This window comes from Siphateles boraxobius, unplaced genomic scaffold, assembly GCF_051911475.1.
Source record: "Siphateles boraxobius isolate OS27281-9 unplaced genomic scaffold, OSU_SipBor_1 16, whole genome shotgun sequence".
Classification (NCBI taxonomy): domain Eukaryota; kingdom Metazoa; phylum Chordata; class Actinopteri; order Cypriniformes; family Leuciscidae; genus Siphateles; species Siphateles boraxobius.
The window spans coordinates 13,112,796-13,134,152 of NW_027508766.1; the positions used below are offsets into that span (position 1 = coordinate 13,112,796).

General features: G+C 37.4%; 1 protein-coding gene across 2 annotated transcripts in view; it reads left to right on the plus strand.

Moving 5' to 3' along the window:
• Positions 1-19,195, plus strand: part of adgrv1 (adhesion G protein-coupled receptor V1) — a 171,912-nt gene extending 152,717 nt beyond the window's left edge. For both annotated transcript variants that reach the window (XM_077231608.1, XM_077231609.1), the window contains 4 exons: positions 7,850-7,971; positions 12,975-13,163; positions 18,481-18,655; positions 18,777-19,195. In XM_077231608.1, the coding sequence (XP_077087723.1) occupies positions 7,850-7,971; positions 12,975-13,163; positions 18,481-18,655; positions 18,777-18,895 (605 nt within the window). In that variant the 3' untranslated portion in view covers positions 18,896-19,195. The remainder of the gene's footprint in view (positions 1-7,849; positions 7,972-12,974; positions 13,164-18,480; positions 18,656-18,776) is intronic.
• The last annotated feature ends 2,162 nt before the right edge of the window (positions 19,196-21,357 follow it).

Sequence of the window (21,357 nt, forward strand, 5' to 3'; positions counted from 1 at the left end):
AGAATAACCGTTTTCAACATTGATTAGAATAAGAAATGTTTGTTGAGCATCAAAACAGCATACTAGAAGGATTTCTGAGGATTAAGCCTTGGCCTCATGAGAGCCTGGTTTTCATTGAGAGAGGAAGTGCTCTAGCCAGTTCCATTCCAGCAGAGAGATGGTTCCTCAGAGTTTGGGAACCTGCTGCTTCAGAGGCACACAGACCACAGCCTGGAATGTGCTTACAGAGATGGAAGGCTAACCCCTAAAATCCACTGATCCGTCTACGGCGCGGAACGTCAGCGTCGCGGATGCCGGAGCTAATCGCGGCCATTATAGTCAATGCTCTTATGTCCACCAGCTGCGGACGCCACGCGTCTCAGAAGCGTCCCAGAAGCGTCTCTCCGCTCCGCTCTGCAGAGAATAGGTAGCAGGTCTATTTTCGCCGCTTGCCGCGTCAAGCAGCACAGAGTACATCGTACCGGGCAGGAAGTCAGACACAGAACGGTATAGAGGATCCGGTCGATTTTCAAAATAAAACACCCTGTGGAGACCAACGCTCCGCTGCTGAAACGTGGACTTTGACTCCGAGCTAGTGACGCATCAAAAACGTGGCGCTGACGTACCGCGCCGTAGACGGATACAGTGGATTTTAGGGGCGAGGCAGTCAGGGAGTGGAGGGAGGGAAGGACATGGAGAGAGAACAACTTGTACATAGATGAGACTGATATGCAAAACAATAAACAGGAATAATCTGGAAGAACATAGATGTATAATGAAGTTGGATGTTATTGATTTGTGGAAGAACTTGCATATGAGTAAAAAATAAAGGAAACGTTTATCAAAATTAAAGTTCACAAATGTATTCACACTACATATAAATACAATTAATTATAGCAATAATACAGGGTATATTGAGAAATTTACAAGAAATGGGTTGGCATGAAGGCCTACTGCACCTCTCAAATAATTTTACACAGCATTTTACTATTTTTACAATTATGCATGCATATAATAATGCTTTAATAACCCTATTGATTGAAAGATTATATGTAATATTGGTCTTTTAAATATACATAACTGTTAGAAATAGTATATACTTTTTAATTTGTCATTATTTAAATGAACTAGTGAAGACAAAATGTGAATTAAAAAAGTAAACATGATAAAGCCTCATGCACACAGGGTCAATTATCACGTGCGCTTATCGCCAGCATTTTTTTTCGACGTGTTTTTGTGTTCACACCCAAACGATTTTCAGTGAACGTGCAAATTCACTCCCTGACAGTAGATGGCGCTATTGCAGCTCATCATCGAATCCTATTTGATCTGCAATTCCTCTCCATAAGAACTCCCTCTTATTGAGATTTTTGTAGTCGCTTTGGCGTTTGTCATAAAGTTATTTGAGTTCAGACACCAAACAGACCAGCAGCACTAAATTCATCTTGCCTCGTTGCATCTTCTTCGTCTACTTACTTCCTCTTTGTCGTCTTCTTCTATCAGTGTGTGCTTGCAAGACCGTTTTGTGCTTAAGCACCACCAAGTACTGTAACTTCAGCCGCTTCAGGCACGTGAACAAAAGTGCCAATCTCATTGGTTGGTCAGTTTTTAACGCGGCACATCAAACCAAAAAAAAAAACGAACCAGAGGCACTTTTTTTATTATGCTTTTACGCCTGCCGTTTTGTGCGTCAGTGTGCATACTCGCATTAGCGCCCTTTGTTTAGTCACAAGATGTTAAACGTTTGCGATAAGCAAGCGCGATAATCGTCCCGGTGTGTACGGGCCTTAAGGAAATGATAAAAGTTACTGGATCTAAACCTTCTCTTAGGGTGCTTCCACACTAGCAGTTTAGTTTGAAACGGGGCACGTTTGCATGAATGTGAAAGCTGTCATGCTGATCCAGGAGCGCACTGGAGTACCGAACCCGAGACTACCTGTTGGAGCTGGTCTGAGTTCGGTTGCACTGGAACTGGTGCGCGATTGTGAAAGCAAATCTGACTCTGGTGTGTGCTTGTTTAGGAAGTAACGTAACCTGCGCATGTATTTTAGCCGATGACAACCCAAGTGTCGTTCACTCTACTGCACATAATAGCACCAATTAAGTAAAAAAATACAATATACTGACCCATGTCAAACGTTTTCTGTCATGCGATGTGCACGTTTGTCATGACATAAGATGAATACAAACGCGCCAGGAAAAATCGCCCTCGGAACCACAGCAGACTTGCCCAGTTTGCAAGCCCCCTTATACAGTGGATAGTACAAGTGAACAAACCCATGCTAAAGTTGACTAAAAAGAGAAATAAACAAATCATCTTTTGGAAATTGATCTTAATGCCTTAATTTAAAAAATGAGGAAAAATCCAACCTTTAAGGACACCAATTTTCTTTGTGAATGAATAATGCATTGTAAATAAATAAATGTTCTTCCTTAAAATACAGGTTGCATAAGTCAGGACACCCCTATGTTAAATTCCCATAGAGGCAGGCAGATTTTTATTTTTAAAGGCCAGTTATTTCATGGATCCAGGAAACTATGCATCCTGATAAAGTTCCCTTGGCCTTTGGAATTAAAAAAGCCCCACATCATCACATACCCTTCACCATACTTAGAGATTGGCATGGTGTTATTTCTGTTAGGCTAATAGCTGGTATGATTTGCATTGAGAGATGATCTTATGGAGTATGGTGAAGGGTATGTGATGATGTGGGGCTATTTTAATTCCAAAGGCAAAGGGAACTCTATAAGGATGCATAGTTTCCTGGATCCATGAAACAACTGGCCTTTATAAATAAAAATCTGCCTGCCTCTATGGGAATTTAACATAGGGGTGTCCTGATTTATGCAACCTGTATTTTAAGGAAGAACATTTATTTATTTATGATACATTATTCATTTACAAAGAAAATTGGTGTCCTTAAAGGTTAGATTTTTCCTCTTTTTTTAAATTAAGGCATTAAGATCAATTTCCAAAAGATGATTTTTTATTCGTCTTTTTAGTCAACTTTAGCATGGGTGTGTTCACTTATGCTAGGCACTGTACATATTATAAATATAAAGTACAAGTTGTTTATTTGTAATATTTGAAAGTGTCCCTCTTTTATGGCTTAGGTGGTTACAACTTGTATCCAGTCACACTGTAACATGAGCACCGTAAAGTGTTACCAAAGTTTATATGGCAAAAGCATCAGTAAAAGTAAATAGCCACCAGAACATCTTGAAAGTAAATGTAAGACTCTCAAGACAAATGCAAACAGCAGGTAAAGTAAGACAGGTGGAAGGAATGACCATGGCATGTTTGTTCTGCTAACCTGGTGTTAAACGTTGGCCTTGTGCCATGTGTTGTCTATCAGCTAAAGAATGTGTGGCCTACTTTTCATTGCCAAGTCTTTCATATTGTTTGCCTGCTTCGACTGGCAGGTCTTCCACTGACTCACCCCAGAGACGTGTCAGTCATGCATGGCCTATGACTCTATTTGTCTTTGCACTCATGGTGTCATCAGAGCCATATTAACATCAAAGCACCAGCACAACACATGTTAATGCTTGTGCATTAGTTCTGCTGGTGAAACACTGGGACGGTGCAGACACTGAAGGCACAGGACGCCGTGTTCTCAAACATCAAGTCTTGTCCCTAAAGGAAGTCGGATATTCGATTGGACAGATTCTCTTCACCCTCATTCACGCTAATGAAAGCCAATTATAATCTCATTTGCTGTTTTTTTGTCGTGCGTGCATGCATATCAGCAATGAAGCTTGGAGAATTTGAGGATTATTTGAAATCTCTTTTGAACTTGCAGGGTGTTTTGCTTCGCTTAATTTGATTAGACGGCAGCATGCGGGAACAAGTCTGCAGGTGCATGCGTGATTGTTTTCCGTCATCAGGGATGCGGTAAGCGTGCCCAGAGCAGTGTTGTGTTGTTGAGGTTAAACCAATGAATATTCCTTTCCCCTAGATGTGTGTTCTGCACATCTGCCGTTGCATCTAATGACCTTCAATCATGTGCTAGAACAAACCGAGCTAATATGTTGTCTAATTTCAGCCTCTAATTGTCCGAACAATTGCAGGCATCAAAGAAAGAGCCTAATATTATAATATTCCGCTTGTTCACTCAATTTCCAGGTCGTCTCATAAGTGAATTGATGCTCTGGTTCTAAATCAAATAGACACTGAAAGCGCTTTATAAAAAAAAAAGAAGAATACAGGTCTCTTGTTTGTAGCACCCAGAGTCCTCGGCCGAGCTCATGTCTATGTTTATGTAATGAAAGGAGAGCATGATGGATGAGTCAGCCTGTTCTCCATTCTGGAGCCGAACTTGTTTGTTCCCTCATTAAATGTATGAATTAAAAAACAGGGTTCTCAGGAGGTCGAGGAGGTGAGAGGATGCAAATAAGGCCTGCTGAAAGAAACAATGACACGGACTGTCTATCCCTCACTTTAATTATCAGCCACAGATTTGCCTGGCTGTGTACTTGGCTAACATAGTCATCACAAATGAGGTGTTGGTGTAGCCAAAGGAAGTGGTATTAGGTAACATACAAGGCACTTATCAGGCAATGACTTTACAGGCAGCGTTTGCGCATGAAGTTTGGTTAAGACTTCTGAGGCAGAGTAAGGATTTAATGACCAACAGCAAAAAATAGAGAGAGCTTTGGTGATAAATAAGCAAATATTTAATTACTATAATAGTCATTTCTCACTAGAAATGACATCAAAACGTTCGTCAAAAACTTAGAGGCCAGCAACCGCAACTTTCAGACGCCATCTTTTTTTTTTTTTTGCGCAAATGTACAGAATGGAAAGCACAGGATTGTGGGATTTCAAAGGCAGCCAAGGATACATCTAGCTAACATCGGATACGGATGTATGTTGATGCTTTCCTACTGTGATGGTCTAAGGCAATCATGGTTTGTTTAGAGGTTTTACTGAAACATGGCACTGGAACAATTGGAGGAAAATAAAGGCGTCACAACCGGCGTCACACTTTTACCTGAAAACTCAAAATGTTTGCATCAGCTCTCGTCAGATGCACGATTTTGCCCTAAATTTAACATAGGATTCAAGTAATCTAAACAGCAAAAACGCTTTCTTGGTGAATAAACACCACACCTACCTTGGCATGCATCCTCCGAAGACTGCATTTTTAAGCTTTTGGACGCAGGCTATACGTTTCACAACCAAGCACACACAAGAATTGATACAGGAAATAAAGATTCCGTGTGAGTAGGAGTGTCAACAAAAAATTAAGTTATTTTAATTTAAAAAATTAAATTAAGACCGAAATTAAGTCACAATCTCGAACTTCGAATTCTAAAATGTAATCGTCAATGCTGCCACGCCCCCATGTCACGCTCGTGATGGGAAGTTCGGATCATTTTACTGACTCTCTTGTTCTATCTCGTTCATCAAAATTAACTAGGCCTAATCTTTTTTTCTAGTCATTTCGTTCATTTCAGGGACTTTAAATGTTATAATTTTAACAGGCAAATTCCCGGAACATATCCACCTACTCAATCTTGATCATATTCTGAATTAAGAAATCATTATAATGCAGTCAAAAATTATTTACAGGGAACATTAATAATTACTTTACCTTCCGAGTCTTTTATTCATTTGTTGTGCGTGACAGAGGCAATGAACGGATCGTTCATGAACGACTCATCACGGCGCAGGAAAAAAAACACGTGTTGAAAGGCTGTGAGTCCTCTAACTTAGATTCTATGCCCGAGCCCGAACTTGGCCTGACCCGAGCCGATATTTCCCGTCACTATCCTCGGGCCGGGCCCTTGATCTAGAGACATGCAATCCAAACGCAATAGAGTGCGGCGCAGAACTAGAATTGATAGCCGAGTGCGAGCGCGGGCGGTAATGCACTCACTCTGTGTGTGCGGGAGTATAAAAAGATTTGCGGGACTCCCGCAAACTAGAAATATCTATGAATAAAACATAAAAACTAATACATTTTTATTTATCTGTTGCAGAAAAGCAACAAGAACAACTAAAACAAAATAGAAACGATTTACAGGCCAGAGTTTCTATTTATAACATGTTTGCAGCGTTGAGCGATTTAGCCAATCACAGACATATGTGTTGATTTCTTTAACGCAATGGCCAATCAGAAGCATTTAAGATAGACTCTCCTCACCGCTCAAAACTGACTTTTTGTTCAGTGCTGAATTCTGCACTCTGGCAGATCCTCTAATTATAACAAACAAAGTGTAGCTATATATTATGAAAGATTCATTGTGCAGTCAGCTTCATTGATAATGCAACAGCTTTTAACAGCTTCAGAGATGTGTGAGATCGCGATGAACTGATGTCAGCTTTTTAGGAGCAACAGCAACCTGTGCTTATAAAAAGTTTTTAAAAAAGTAAAAATCGAGAATCGAATCGAACCGTGACCTTAGAATCGAAAATGTAATCGAATCGATGATTTGGAGAATCGTGACACCCCTATGTGTGAGACAGGAGTTCTGTCACCAGACTGGATTTCTTCTTGTTAAAATGATGCGCAGAAGTAGCCAAGTTTACTGTGTGCTACTTGTTACTTGAAGAAGCCTATGACTATCTATGACTATCCTCCCCCTGAACTTTCCCTTGCCCTGTGTCTTGCTCTCATTAGCTGTAGGTCATCATCGATATAATGTTTAGTCTAAACACATTTTACACTGCATGAGTCTGAGTCGCAGACAGGTCCAGATACAGTATTTGGCATGCTAAATATTTTACAGGCATCGGCGACGCCTCTCTCGGATCGCGTCTTTGATCATACACTCTACACGATCGCCACTTGTGTGAACGAGCACCGATTTGCCTCTGATTTTGGGAACTTTTCTGCGATTTCACAAAGCTATCAGCGAGTAAATCTGAGCAAAAAAATCTTGCAGTGGTGTGCCCGGCATAAGACATTTCAAATTTTTCAATTCTGAAAATGTTTTTTATAAATAAATTGTACTATTTTATTATTTTATTGTAATTTTATTTTTTATAAAATTAATATTTTTTGTGATTTGGTTACATGCTCATTTCTACTGGTAGTTGCTGTATTGAATCTTTGCATAAATGGGTTTGTGAGTACTTTAAGTATTCAATTAAACACTACACAGAATTATCAAAATGCATAACCCTAGCACTTATACCATGATTTTGAGTAAATGATTACTTTATGTTGTTGCCAGAATTTCAGGTTTTGACCTATAGAGTGTTTGCAACATATTTTTCTTCAACCTTCTCAAGCTGAGTGAATGTTTCAGCAATTAAACTCATAACCGTTGTTAAAGTAAAACACGCAGCCTGGTTAAAGTCATTGGGCCAGTACGCTTGAGTGACTCTTGGCACTGGGATACATTGTTTGCCCACACGAAGAACACTCTCGGGCCAAGTACTTTGCACCCATGGCTGTCCTCATTCACCCCAGAACATTCACTGTGACATGCTTAATGATATTTATACCCCCTCTTTTGTTGTTTTGGTTTGTTTGTTTTCGCTGGCAGCCATCTTGGACTCCTGCCCCAGGTCAATAAACGTGCCCACATTGCTCTTATGCCAGAGCGAAAGCTGTTCATATGGCTCTAGCTGCATGTGAAAAGCTTGTCTGAACTATGGAAAAACTGAAGCATGCCTGGCCGACTCACTGTAACTGAAAACAGCACTCTGGCTGCTGGCATCAGTGCATGCAAGCAGAGACAAAATAGCACAGTCAGCATCCATGCATCTGAAAACTGATGAGCAAAGCTCTTGTGATTTTTCTAGAAATATATTAACTTCAAATGTTGCCATCTTGAAATGTCTTTTTTTCAAATGAACCTATTTGATCATGCAAACTCAATTGAAGGTTAACTCAATTTATTTCTGTTTGTTCTTCAGAGGTGCCCATGATGTTGTATATGTTCGCTCTGGTGTCTCTGGTCTGTCTTTGGGCTGGATTGCACATGGCCTACAGATACCTATGGATGCTGATCCTCCTTGTTATCTTCAATATCTTTTTGGTAAGAACATGCACACATGATATGATGTAACTCTCACTTTTATTTAAAAGCCGTTTTCCTTTTTTAAGCTCATTCATGTATATATTTAGAGTCTAGTTTGTGCAAACTAGTACGTTTTTGTCAATATCCCATGACACTGCATAATATCAATTTATGATATTTAACAAAAGTGTCACCGGCCCACAGCCATTACATATTTAAAACAGTAATATCCTATACTAATAATCTTGACTAACTATATATCATTTGAAAGCTTACAATCTCTGTTTCACTTTCTCAATTTATTTCACTTATACAAAAATCTACCAAATGTCTTCTTTAAAACAAGACCGTATTCCAAAGCATTATTGAATTATAACCATGACACTTAAGGGGTTAACAATAAGCGATATTAATGAACACTTTCCATCCATTGTGATTGCATGAATCTTTGTTTATTGTATTTATGGTTCAAAAGTTTGGGGCTATTGATTTTTATTGATTTATACATTTATTCAGCAAGGATGCATTAAATTGATCAAAAGTGACAGTTAAGGCATTTATAATGTTAAAAAAAAGATTTTATTTCATATAAATGCAGTTTTTTTAAACTTTCTATTCAAATAATCCTGAAAAAAGTATGTTTCCAAAAATACTAAGCAGCACAACTGTTTTTAACATTGATAATAATAACAAATGCTCCTTGTGAATGATCATGTGACACTGAAGAAAAATTCAGCCTTGCAATGGAATAAATAACATTTTAAATAATATATTATATAATATTTCACAATATTACTGTTACTATTACTTTGTTTGATCAAATAAATGCAGCTTTGGTGAGCATGAGGCTGCAAAAACGTTTAAAAAAACAATTACAGACACCCTTACTGATGCCAATCCTTTGAGTGGTTATTTATTTATTTATTTTTTATGGGGATGTGGTTATAGATGGAGAATTTCTCAAAACAGAGCAAGTTGTGGTTGGTGTTAAATGTGTGCTGTCTAATCTTATCTCTTAAAATATGTTGTCATTGAACTGTAAAAGTAATAAAATTCTGATCCCCAGAATCACATTCAGTTTGATTTAATGGTCCACAGCTTGAGTGCACCAGTACTAATACTGAAAATAGATCGATACAGGTAATCTTCACATTTAAGGGCCCAAAGGGCTCCTCATTTAGTGTAAGACCTGCAAACAGCCATCTTATCTCTGAATACATGTATTACTCTCACAATCACCTCACTATCACTGCACTACTGCCCAGTCTGCTGTTGTGTCGTATAGTTTATACCCGTTATAGATAGACAGGAAAGATAGCTACTGCAGTTTTACAGTCTATTGATTTCTAAAGGCTCTGGTCTTAAAGATACTGGCCATGAGAGTGGGTGGACTATGTTCAGAGTCATTATATGATGGAGAGAGTTTGTTTATCTGTTGACTTGGAACCACTGCAGTCAATAGACCAGTGCTGGAAGAAGTTAACACTTGATGGTAACTTCATATGATGGTTTCTCTTAATAACTCTTTATCATCAGGATTGTGTTACAAGGAAGAAAAGGAAGAAGAAAGTTTAAACTTTTCGCTCAAGATTGTATACGTTAAAATGTTACATAACTATTAAAGGGACAGTTCACCCAAAAATGAAAATTCTGTCATAATTTACTCATGCTCTAATGCTTTATGAATTTCGTTCTTTTGCTAAACACAAAATAAGATGTTTTGACAGAATTTTCATTTTTGGGTGAACTGTCCCTTTAAGGAGCAAAAACGGGTCCATTGTGCAAAATTGTAGAGCTGCAAGAAGCACAGCTCCCACAAAAGTCACTTTCATACCAAGCCTTCCTGTTGGTCAGTGCGTTGAATATGTGTGAACAACTTGAATGTAAGCAAAATCTGCAAACCTCTGATTCCTTTTGAAATGACTAGATTTTTCCAACAAAGTTTTCTGTTACATGCACCTTTAGGCTGATGGACCTTCACTGTTAATAATTTGTTGCAACTTTACACAGAACATGTATTGCATAAACCTGCATCTGTTCAAGGAAGAAGAAAAAAAGAAAACTCTATCTTATTTTGTACTCAGTATTTCATCTCTATGCAAAAAAGAAACAGCATCATATAGACGTGTATAATGTATATGTGCAACAGACTGATTTATATAGTAAAATGCAGCATAACAAGCTAAATATCTCTTAAAGTTTGTTGACACTGAGTTTGACATGGACGTATTGTTCAGATGGTCTCTTGTGGCTGTTGTTCCGTACCAAGTTCGAGTAAAAAGTAACTTTTTAACCAAAATTCCTTACCAACAGCAGAAAATATAAAACCATCCATATCAGTGATTGCTGTCCTCAATATGTCCTCACTGTTACAGTTAGTGTAAACAACATAAACACACAGTTGAGAATATTTGTTCTGCTTCTGTGTTGATTGTCCTAAATTACAGACTGACTAATAGCAGGTCAGAGAAGCTGTTATTGTTTCTGACACAGCCAAAACATGGTTAAACATGATGCCCTTCTCCTAGAAAGAGCATACATAGCACCTACATTTTGTTTTGACTCCCTTTGATTCAAACTCTAAATGACCACATAAATGTCAACAGTGCCTACAACTAAACATGACCTCCTCCTCTGGAAAATATTCACAAACATGTGGGAGGCCGGCCTGTTGAGACATTTGTGGCTGTGTTGATAAAATTTGTTGAAAAAAGGAATTATTCAGGAATCATTTATATGTATATGTGATATTTTACAGCTTAAACCATTCACTACACATTTCCCTTATTTCCTGCAAACGTTCCAGTCTGTTTTCAATAATCAAGCCCTGAGCATCAGTTTTCGTGTGCTGGTTTTTCCTGATGCTAATTTTCCATCGCCCTCTTATATTCTCAGTGGCTGTTGCTGTAAATGTAATTAAACTGCAGTAATGTCATTTGAATGGTGCTGCTAGTCCTGCCTGATTGGGAAGCCTGTAAACAGCTTTATATGAACCACAGCTGATTTACGGATGTGAGGATGTATAATAGAGAAAGTAAAAAAAAAAAGATATCAAGGCATTCTTCAGTAGTCAGCAAGAGTATTTATCTTGATATACTACTTCCTTCTATGCAACTGGTAAGAATTTTTTTTTTTAAATAAATGTATTCAATAATTAAATTGATCAATAAAGACTTGCATTGTACATTGTTTTTTTACTGTATTTTTGATCAAATATATGCAGAATTGTTCAGCTTGAGACTTCTTTCAAAAATATTAAAATATCACACACTGTACAAAATTATATGATCAATAAGTTATGACAACATATGTTTTTACATTGCTTTAACTCACCAAAATAAGTTAAGCAATTTTCAACTTTTCTTATAAGTTATACGATATTCAATTCATTTTTAAAAGTCAGTTTAATGTAATATAAGTTTAAATTACTTAAACATCCAAGTTGATTGTACTTAAAAAATTGTGTAGATTATCTGTGAATAACAGCTTCAATTTCAGTGTGTTCCTCACACAAGTTTCAGGCACACAGGTTTCCAAATTTGTGAAGACTTGGAATATGGCGTACGGGTCAAATAGATGACTTTTATGTTACTTATGCAAAAACTTTAATTATGCTGTTGTGTCTTGAATGATATGCAGATGAGTAAATTTGCGTTGACGACTCCTTTAAAGGTTATTCCTTTAACTAGTGGTCATGTCAACTCATTTCCCTTATATCTGAGGTAGTAAAAAAACACTTTTCTGTCCTGAACTGAGAACAGTTATATAACTAGCAGAATAAAATTGAGCATGCTGGTCTAGCCTCTGGACATTTGTGTGTCTTTCAGGTAGCAGTGATAAAGCTGTTCAGTGGAGCACAGGCTGCCCACAGTATAGTCTTTAAATGAGCCCTGAAATCAATGCTCTATTTTTGTGAGGTGTGTGTGTGTGTGTGTGTGTGTGTGTGTGTGTGTGTGTGTGTGTGTGTGTGTGTGTGTGTGTGTGTGTGTGTGTGTGTGTGTGTGTGTGTGTGTGTGTGTGTGTGTGTGTGTGTGTGTGTGTGTCTATGTCCACTTTTTACTTTTCCTGCCTTTGATGTTGAGCTTCAGTGGTTTCAGAAAAGTCTACATTATGTTTACCTTTCGTTTGGATATTTTAATTCCAATATATACACATTTAATGTATACATACACAAAATCGAAATATATTATATATAAATTAATATAAAATATTTGAATGTATGAATGTTTTGCATATTTGCCATCATTATTGAATATTCGGGTCTTCAGCGACCCGGATCTATATCTAACACGGATGGATATCTACATGTCCTGATAATATAAAACGCTTCTGATATTAAGTAATAATTACAGCAGTATAAAATAAAGCATAATTTGTTACATTTTGGAGCTTGGAAGGGTTCAGTTTGATTTTTTATATCATCTTCATATATTTCCGACTTCTGTATTACCAAAAGCTCAGCACTTTTCTCCACTCATTTTAGTTTCACCTGCAATTTGTCACCCATATGTCACATTTGTTACAACATTGCTGGTGTTCATGAGATATTTGGCAAGAGTGTGTGTACAGCAATATTCGGTTGGGTGCTACTGACCATTATCATTCACGGTTGGCCAGACCCTCATTGACAATGATGTCAGAGGGAGGGAAATGATGTAATTCTGTTAAAAAATGTCATCTGGATTTGGAGACTAAATGTTTGGTGATGTTTGTTCTTTTTGATTAGTTGCACAAACACATTTGGAATGTCAAACAGATGGACACATTATGTGATAGTCTTTACAATGTTGCTCCTGAAAGAGTTTTACATTAGCCCTCTCTGAATCCGGTTTGAATATTATACAAAAATTGTGGTCCTAAATGCTGATACATAGTTAATAGAGAGTTCCAAACATTTAATGTTGACTAGGATAATATGAAGATCCTGCATTACTTTTCTCAACAGAAAAGAGGAAATAACTAAATTCGTCTGATGTGACAGTGTGCTGATCTCTTCTAACTTATGATTCATCTTTTCCCAGGGTCTGTATGTGTTTTCCGTGTACTTCATAATGCATAGTCAGGTCTTCTGGCCAGCTAAGGCAACCTACACCGTGGAGATGAATGGTCACGGCAGCCCGGACTCCATGTTTCAGAGCACCGGTGCCGTTACCGTCGGTGGAGGAGAAATCAGCAAGTCTACACAGAACCTCATCAGTGCCATGGAGGAGGTGCGTCTGTTACTGATGGTTTTGATAAATATTTCTAATGATCAGTTATTGCACATGCTTTATTTGGCAGTGGCATCTGACAGCTTTTCCTAGCAGACATTTTCTTGTAACATTACATTGGTAGTAGATCCCGACCGATATATCGGTCTGCCGATAGTATCGGCCGATATGAGCCTGTCGCAGATATATCAGTATCGGCGTATATGATGCAAATATACCGCCGATATAATCTTTTTTTTTTTTACAGAACATATAACGCGGATAAAATGCTTGTAAATTGTGTCACTACGTAGTTTGTCCAGCAGAGCACGCTCCATTATTTGCTACTGGCGACCCATGTCACTGTGGTGTCACAAGTCACCCCTTTGACTTCAGTAATGAGGTCTCTTCAGACACGGTGTAAGATGCGCGCACACATTAGCTTCCACTCCACTGACAGGGTATGAAACATGGCTAACTAGCTAATGTAGTAAACGAGTATGATAAGCTCGTTGTGAGGGTGAAATTATTTACTTTATAGTGTCTCACCAGGTGACAACGTAGCGTTAAGTCACCATTCAACAGACTCAAGCCAACACCGCATTGCTAACTAGTTAGCAACTTACCTTTAAGACACCGCTTGACTGCTGGTCTTCTGGTGCCTGAACAAGACACCGGACGCAAGCGGCGCGATGCGACAAAAGACAGTTGAACCCATTATAATCAGTGATGTTGTTCACACTGGATGCGGCATGACTCGAACGACAAATCTCCGGCATTAAACTGATGCCTCGTTGTGCTTTGTAACAGGCTCTTTGCCGCGTCCAGGGTAAACAGCTGTTGCGACGCGAGCAACAACGACCGATATATATATATATATTATGTTCATGTATACTGTATTCTATATAGAGTATCAGTCAAACGTTTGTACACACGAAAGGGAAAGTGTGTCCAAACTTTTGACTGGTTCTGTACTATAATATACACATATTGCTACTGTATTATAATATACATATAAATAATATTGGCCGATATATCAGGCTTTTTACTCTCAAATATCGATATCGGCATCAGCCCCCAAAAATCTATATCGGTCGGCCTCTAATTGGTTGCATTTAGATATATGTGTGTTTGCATAACCACCTATTTATCATCATCAGGCTGAAGCAGAGGATTCTCAGACCTGTGTTTGTTCATCAAGTCTGCTCACGCACACATAGACTGTGAAAGTGTTATGCAATAAAGAGGCCTGGTGTAGAAGCTCGCATTCCTTTGAGCCCTCAATGTAAACTTTTCACAGATCCAGGAAAGAGGGTGTACAGGAGGTTAGGAGGAGAGAGACAGGTCTGTGGAGAGAGCACAGGCTGCATGGGAAATATCGGCAGAGATCAAGAAAGGCTTTTAGAGGAGATATTTTTAAAGGAAATATCTCAGTTTCCTGCAGTCTGAGCTGTTCTCAAGACTCTGTTCTTTTATAAGTGAGATTGAAAGTATACTACAGCTTAAACAAATTGAGTATAATATATTTATACTGTATATATTTTTCCAATCATGACAAGTCTCTGAATAGTTTCAGTATATTATTGGATATATGTGCAGCATATCTAGTCCGTCAAGATCAAAATGCATGAAGTATTTAGTCTTGACGAATTAGATCTGCTACATGCTTCTCCTGCTCCTGCAGAGCAAGAGCATGTAAGATATGCTGCTGCTGCATGAATACACATACATAAATCTAGACAGGTGGAGCTGGGGGAGGTGGAGGGTTTTAGAGAAACTCTGATGAACGTTGAGCCCTGCTGCAGGAGCAGCTTACAGCAAACACTGAACCAGACTATTTAAATGTTCAGCAAACAATCTCATTGGCTGCAGAATCTTGACCTATTTTGTTTATTTATTTATTTTATGATAATATTCAATTATTTGCTTGGTCTTTAGTTTTAAAGGATTATTTCACCTCAAAATGAAAATTTCCTAATAATTTACTCACCCCAATGCCATCCAAGATATCCATGCCTTTCTTTCCTCAGTGGAAGACAAAATAAGTTTTTTGAGGAAAACATTTCTGGATTTTACTTAGAATAATGGACTTCGATGACAACCACTGTTTTGAAGTCCAAATCACTGCAGTTTCAAAGGTCTTTGAAGTGCTTAAAAATGCTGTGCACGATCGCAGCTGATGTAGAGAGTCTTATCTAGCGAAACGATAGGTCAATTAAAAAAAAAAAAATATATATATATATATATATATATATATACTTTTTAACTACAATTGTTCGGATTGAGCTGATCTGCAACGCGCCGGGAACTACGTCATCACGTTGAAAGGTCATGTCCATGTCCTGCATTGATTTGGACTTCAAAACAGTGGTTGTCATTGAAGTCCATTATTCGAAGAAAAATCCAGAAATGTTTTCCTCAAAAAACTTCTTTTCCACTGAGGAAAGAAAGACATGGATATCTTGGATGGCATTGGGGTGAGTAAATTATTAGGAAATTTCCATTTTGAGGTGAACTAATCCTTTAACTACTGTTCGATTTTAGATGAACTTGGACAGTAGCTTTCAGATAGAGCGAGATACTCTTTAAAACTTTCATGAGGTTCATGAAACATTTTATACAATAGCATGATTATTTTCTAATAGCCTAATAGAAGCTGTGCCATAATTTGCACGATAAATACAGAATCCAATGTGTTAGCCTTCCCATGGTTTCTAGTTTGAACAGTGTATAGTTATTATATGTCACAGATATATTCACAGGATGCAACTTTTGCATAGTTCTCTCTACTTTTTGGTAATTTCTGTTTGTACTGTCAGTGCTAGGGTTTGCCTTTTCAGTGTGTGGGTGCAAATGAAGAGGTCTGGATTAAGTTCATCCTCCAAAAATTGTATAAAGCTTTTATTCAAGAGAAAAATCAATGCAAAAAGCCTTAAATTGTAAATATATTTATTTATTCAACTAAAGCCGATGTTTTCCCAAAACCTTGTCTGCGTAGTTGAATCCATTGATGCTATATAGTTTCCCAGCCTTTCTCAATTTTGATTTGACAATTCAGCATGAGGGTCCAAATCAATAGTACTGTGCCACTTTTTGACCTCTAGTGCAGACTTAAGAGGTAATCCTGTTTTGTTCATGAAAGCACTGACTTCTGGCTTAAATTGGCTCGTAGTGTCACATGTTGCCTCGGGACAAGAGACGGTTGGGTGGGGAGGAGGTGACCGGTAGAGGGAGGAAAAGAAACCACACACTGGAGGGGTGGCCATCTCCTCAGGCTCTTCAAACAAACTTGAGTAGGTGCCTGGTGGTGCTCAGTTCACCCAGCGTACATTCTGTTCTGATTACAGGACTGCTGATGGGTTATTGTACCAGAATGTGGTGCCTGGGACATGGTGGACTGGAGTGGCCTCTCCCTCCATCCTCCTGGGAAAAGCAAAGGAAATGAAGCCATTGCCATTAGGAAACACATTAAAGGGAGGGAAGGCCCAGATGTACTGTGTCACAATGTTGTGTTTAATGAGGCAAATTGTTCTTTGCTTTGATGATTAAAATGAGTGAAAGAGTAGATTTATGACACAAGATGTAGTCAGAGGGTTAGTGTGATGGATATAACCGACTATTCAAAACATTAGCAGTCTCTATTTAATTTGTTGTGTCTCTTATATGTGGAAACATTATAAATATGTCTACTGGTAAAGAGTTTGCTGTACCATTTATATTACAAAAAATGGCTACATGACTGTTTTTAGGATAACAACATAACAAAGAAACCTGGAGTAATGTTGAAATGTAAAGCGTCGTGCCTCAAACCAGCCGAGGTGAAGTCATTATTAAATGGTGTTTGTTTTGCAGTGTTATGCTTTTGTATTGTTCATTGCGTATCGGCTGCTTTACTGTAAGAACGTGAGAATTTATCATTCTCTGATTATGAATAATTATTGTTTGGTCCATCAGGTTTTTGTATCAGTCAAGTTTAGAAAAAGATAAAAATAATCAAGTGAAATTAACCTCTTATAAAGTATTTAATGAACTGGATTTCCCAAAGCTAGTATTGTCATGATTATTTTAGATAAAATTAAAATGGATCTTTTAAGTCATAAATCATGATATAGGCTATAACTTTTATTGGTATTGTTATACACTACCATTCAAAAGTTTGGGCTCGAAAAAGGCTGCATTTATTTAATCAATAATTCAGTAAAAACAGTAACGACGTGAAATATTGTTACAATTAAAAAGTTTTCTATTTTAATATATTTAAAAAATCACATGAAAATCACAAAAATCTTTGTAATGTATGCTGATTTGGTGCTCAAGAAACATTGGTAACACTTTATAATACGTATAAAGTAATGAAGTGCTTATAGTAAATTCATAGTTTGTATATTGCAGTCTCTACATTGTTCATTTATTAAAAGGCTAAAGACAAATAGTGAGTACTTCATTCATTGTCACTGAAATTAACAAAATTATTATTGTTTATAATAATTCATATGTAGCTCATATGTACAGAACTAGATATGTTTGATGTTTTGTTTACAGCTTATTAACGGTAAATAGCTATCAATTTAGATTAGGTCACAGATCTAAAAATTGTTTAAGCACGTAATGACATTTTCCGTGACCTAATCTAAAGTGAGAACTATTTATTTACTTAATAACCATTAACTCACTTCTGGTTTAAAATACTGTACATCACTTATGAGTAATAAGTTGTTAACAAAGCATAAATAAAACATTAATTAAAATTAAACAATATTTGTCAAAATTATCTACAGTAGGTTTTTTTACATATAGAGCCTTCATTAGCTATAAATTAATTATAAGCAAATAGTTTGCAAATGATTTGTAAGTACTTTATTACTGTATAATGATTGTGAAGTGTGCCGAAACGTTTCTTATTTTTATCATTGTTGATGATAGATAAGTTGTTCTGCTTAAAATTTTTGTAGAAACCCAACAAATTTTTGATGAATAGAAAGTTCAAAAGAACTTTATTTTGAAAATAACTATCTTATAACATTATTAATTTCCCTCACATATAAAAATCTCATCCTCAGCTATACCAGAATTCATTACATAACATATGAATTCTAGTGAACTCTGATTCACCCCACAAACCCATCCTAGCAAAACTCTATAGAAATCCAAGCCTTTGTAACCTCTGAATGACCCCAGCACCAGACAATCCGGTGAATTCAGGGCTGATTTGTGTGGGTCATTTAAGCTCAGACTTGGTACACAAACTAGAAGTCATTTTAATTTGCTTAAGCTTTGAAAAAATAGTAGTTGTTTGCCTTTTCTGACATCTGAAGACCCTTTTTGTTATGTTTTGCAGATCTCTGCAGACTGGGAGAGAGCTTCACTGAGGCCCAGCAGTCAACCCAGCAGTGTTTTCAAACCGAGTCCTCAGGACGAGACCTACATCACAGAAGGAGGGTTCATCAACACTAATCTGGTGCAGGACGAGGAGTCACAGGAGTTTGATGACCTCATATTTGCCTTAAAAACGGGTACGTCCCTTTATCCAAAATGGTAGTTCCCTTGAACTTTTTTTTTTTTTTTTGGATGAATACTAGTTATGTTTCTTTAGAAGAAACCAAAATATGAGAATAATGGTTTACCTACACACAGGTTCTGGCCTTAACATGAGTGACAACGAGTCAATCCACGGCAGTCATGATGGAGGTAGTGTGGCTAACTCTCAGATCGTAGAGCTGCGGCGGATCCCGATTGCAGACACACATCTCTAACCTCACTATTTTTTTGTACTGGAAATTGTAAAATAAAAACAATAGTTTTTTTTTTTTTTTTTTTACTGTTTCTGCCTTTGCACTAAATCTTGTTAGATTTTAAGTTGTCTTTTTATACGTGGAAATTGAAATTGTTTTTTAAGTATACATATGTGAATATAATTATCACTAAATTAATTTGTGAAGATTTAGTATTGGTTTGAATGGAAATGTCTTAGATTGATTTGAGGTCTGGCCAGTGCGCCCCATAATTCTGCTGCTTGAGTTGTGTAACACCAATAATAAATGATTTGACCACCATTCAGTCTGTGTTTCCCTCAAATGGATCTTTGTCCAAAAGATCTATTTCATAATAACCATGAAAATATCTTACTGGCAGTAAAACGATACACTTTCAGAACCAGAAGAAAACAAGTTTGTGCACATACTGCTTCAGTATCGACATGAACAAACCAGTTCGACAGGTACATACTTTGTATGGGAAACAATCTGTCTAGACCACGAATAGAAGCACATCAGCGACACATATGAATAGACCAGTACATATTTTATATTCAGTCACAGTGTGGTATATGGAAGAACATTTCTCATCCTGACTGCTTAGTTACATTTCCAGGTTTCCACTGGCCTGAATTGACAGGAGGAAACATTTAATAGATAATGTACTGAATGTATTGTGTGGTGTAATATAGGAGTGGTGATGGCGCAGTGGATAAGACACATGCCTTTGGTGTGAGAGACCCGAGTTCGAATGTGTTCACCCACTGTGACACACCTATGTGTCCCTGAGCAAGACACTTAACCCCTAGTTGCTCCAGAGGTGTGCGACCTCTGACATGTATAGCAATTGTAAGTCGCTTTGGATAAAAGCGTCAGCTAAATGAAAAAAAAAATTCACTTTGAAAAAAATTCAAATTCAAAAAATGATTATTTTTCCATCATCAGAAGCAGACATAATGGACCACATGAATGGAAAGAAAAACTTTAAAATTAGTAAAGGTTACTGTTCGGCTATACCAAACTGAGGTGGAGGTGATGGCCTCCTCAGAAAAAAAAAGAAGAAAAAAAAACACATTAAGTCCAAAAGTAACAGTTGCAATAGCTCCACTCAGTTATGTTAATATGTGAAATGTGGACTGTAAGTTAATTGTCACGCTGCTAAAAAGGCGGGTAAACAAGGAAAGCACACGAAGACGAAGATAATCCAAATAAGTGATATTTATTCCAGGAAGACGAATATTACTCACTGGGTAAACAGAACAGAAATAGGTGTGAATGGTTAACTAAGATACACAATGAGGGCAAATGAACTGAACAAGACAAGACAAACTAAATGAAGACATAACAGTAACAGTTCTTCCTCCTCCCAGAAGGCGCCCCCTCACACCGTAGGTGAACCAACAGATGACCAGGAAGTAGGGACCAGGGCGGAGCAGATGGATGGTGGGAGGAGACAGGAGGGACTTAGAGTTGGAGGAACAAGGTGGGACCAAGGCTGCAGCCTAAATGTGGCCTACAAATGTGTCTTTCGTTTCCTGGACTGTGAAGGATAGAACGATTGGATCATCCGCAGCACAGCCTATCCCAAGATTCATTGCGTACCAGTGACGACTGGATTTTTGCCAGGTTACACTCGAATATGTAACGATACAAATGTAAAAAACAACAACTTTAAAGTTGTTCAAATGTTGACAAGATGAAATTTTATAGATAGTTTATTCTCCTTATGTACATAAATGGACCATGGTGAACTCTGTTTTTCACCAGAAATGAAACAAATACATATAATGCAGACCAACGGCTTTATCAAAAGCATATACCATCGATTAACAATCTCAAAGCTCACAATAGAGCTTTCTCCAAAGGTATAAAAGTTTTAAAAAATCAACTTCTCTATAGAGAAAGTGATTGGGATTTTAATTTCTGGAACCGAACTGTTGCACTCTATTCTGTTGTTATCTTAGCGACATGCTAACAGCAAACGATAGCTGTTTCCCAGTTCAGAGGCTGCATCCTTCGAAGAATGCAGACTTCAAAGGCCACACTTTCAAAGTCCACGAAGGTCAAATCGTTGTTATGTTGGGTAGTCTAGCCTACAGAGGATTGCTCTTTTTACCTAGTAACTGGGACAGCTGCTGTTGATGAGCGGTAGTAATGTTTGTACTGGACTTTTTCGAAAGTTTTATTCAAATGTCTGGAAACAAAACTACATATTTTTTCAGAGACATTTCAATCAGTATCACAAGCAAATTGCACTAAAAAACAATCTTTAGCACTGCAAGTCAGTCTCCCAATGCTCTCAAACTACTTAAATATATAATAAGCATAAAATATACATACAATCATCATCATCATCATCATCTTTAAATCAATAGTTTGATGCATGGCATATAACTATTTAACAAATATTTTCTTAAAAAAATTTCTATGGGGTAATATAAATAAATAAAAATACTCTCTGA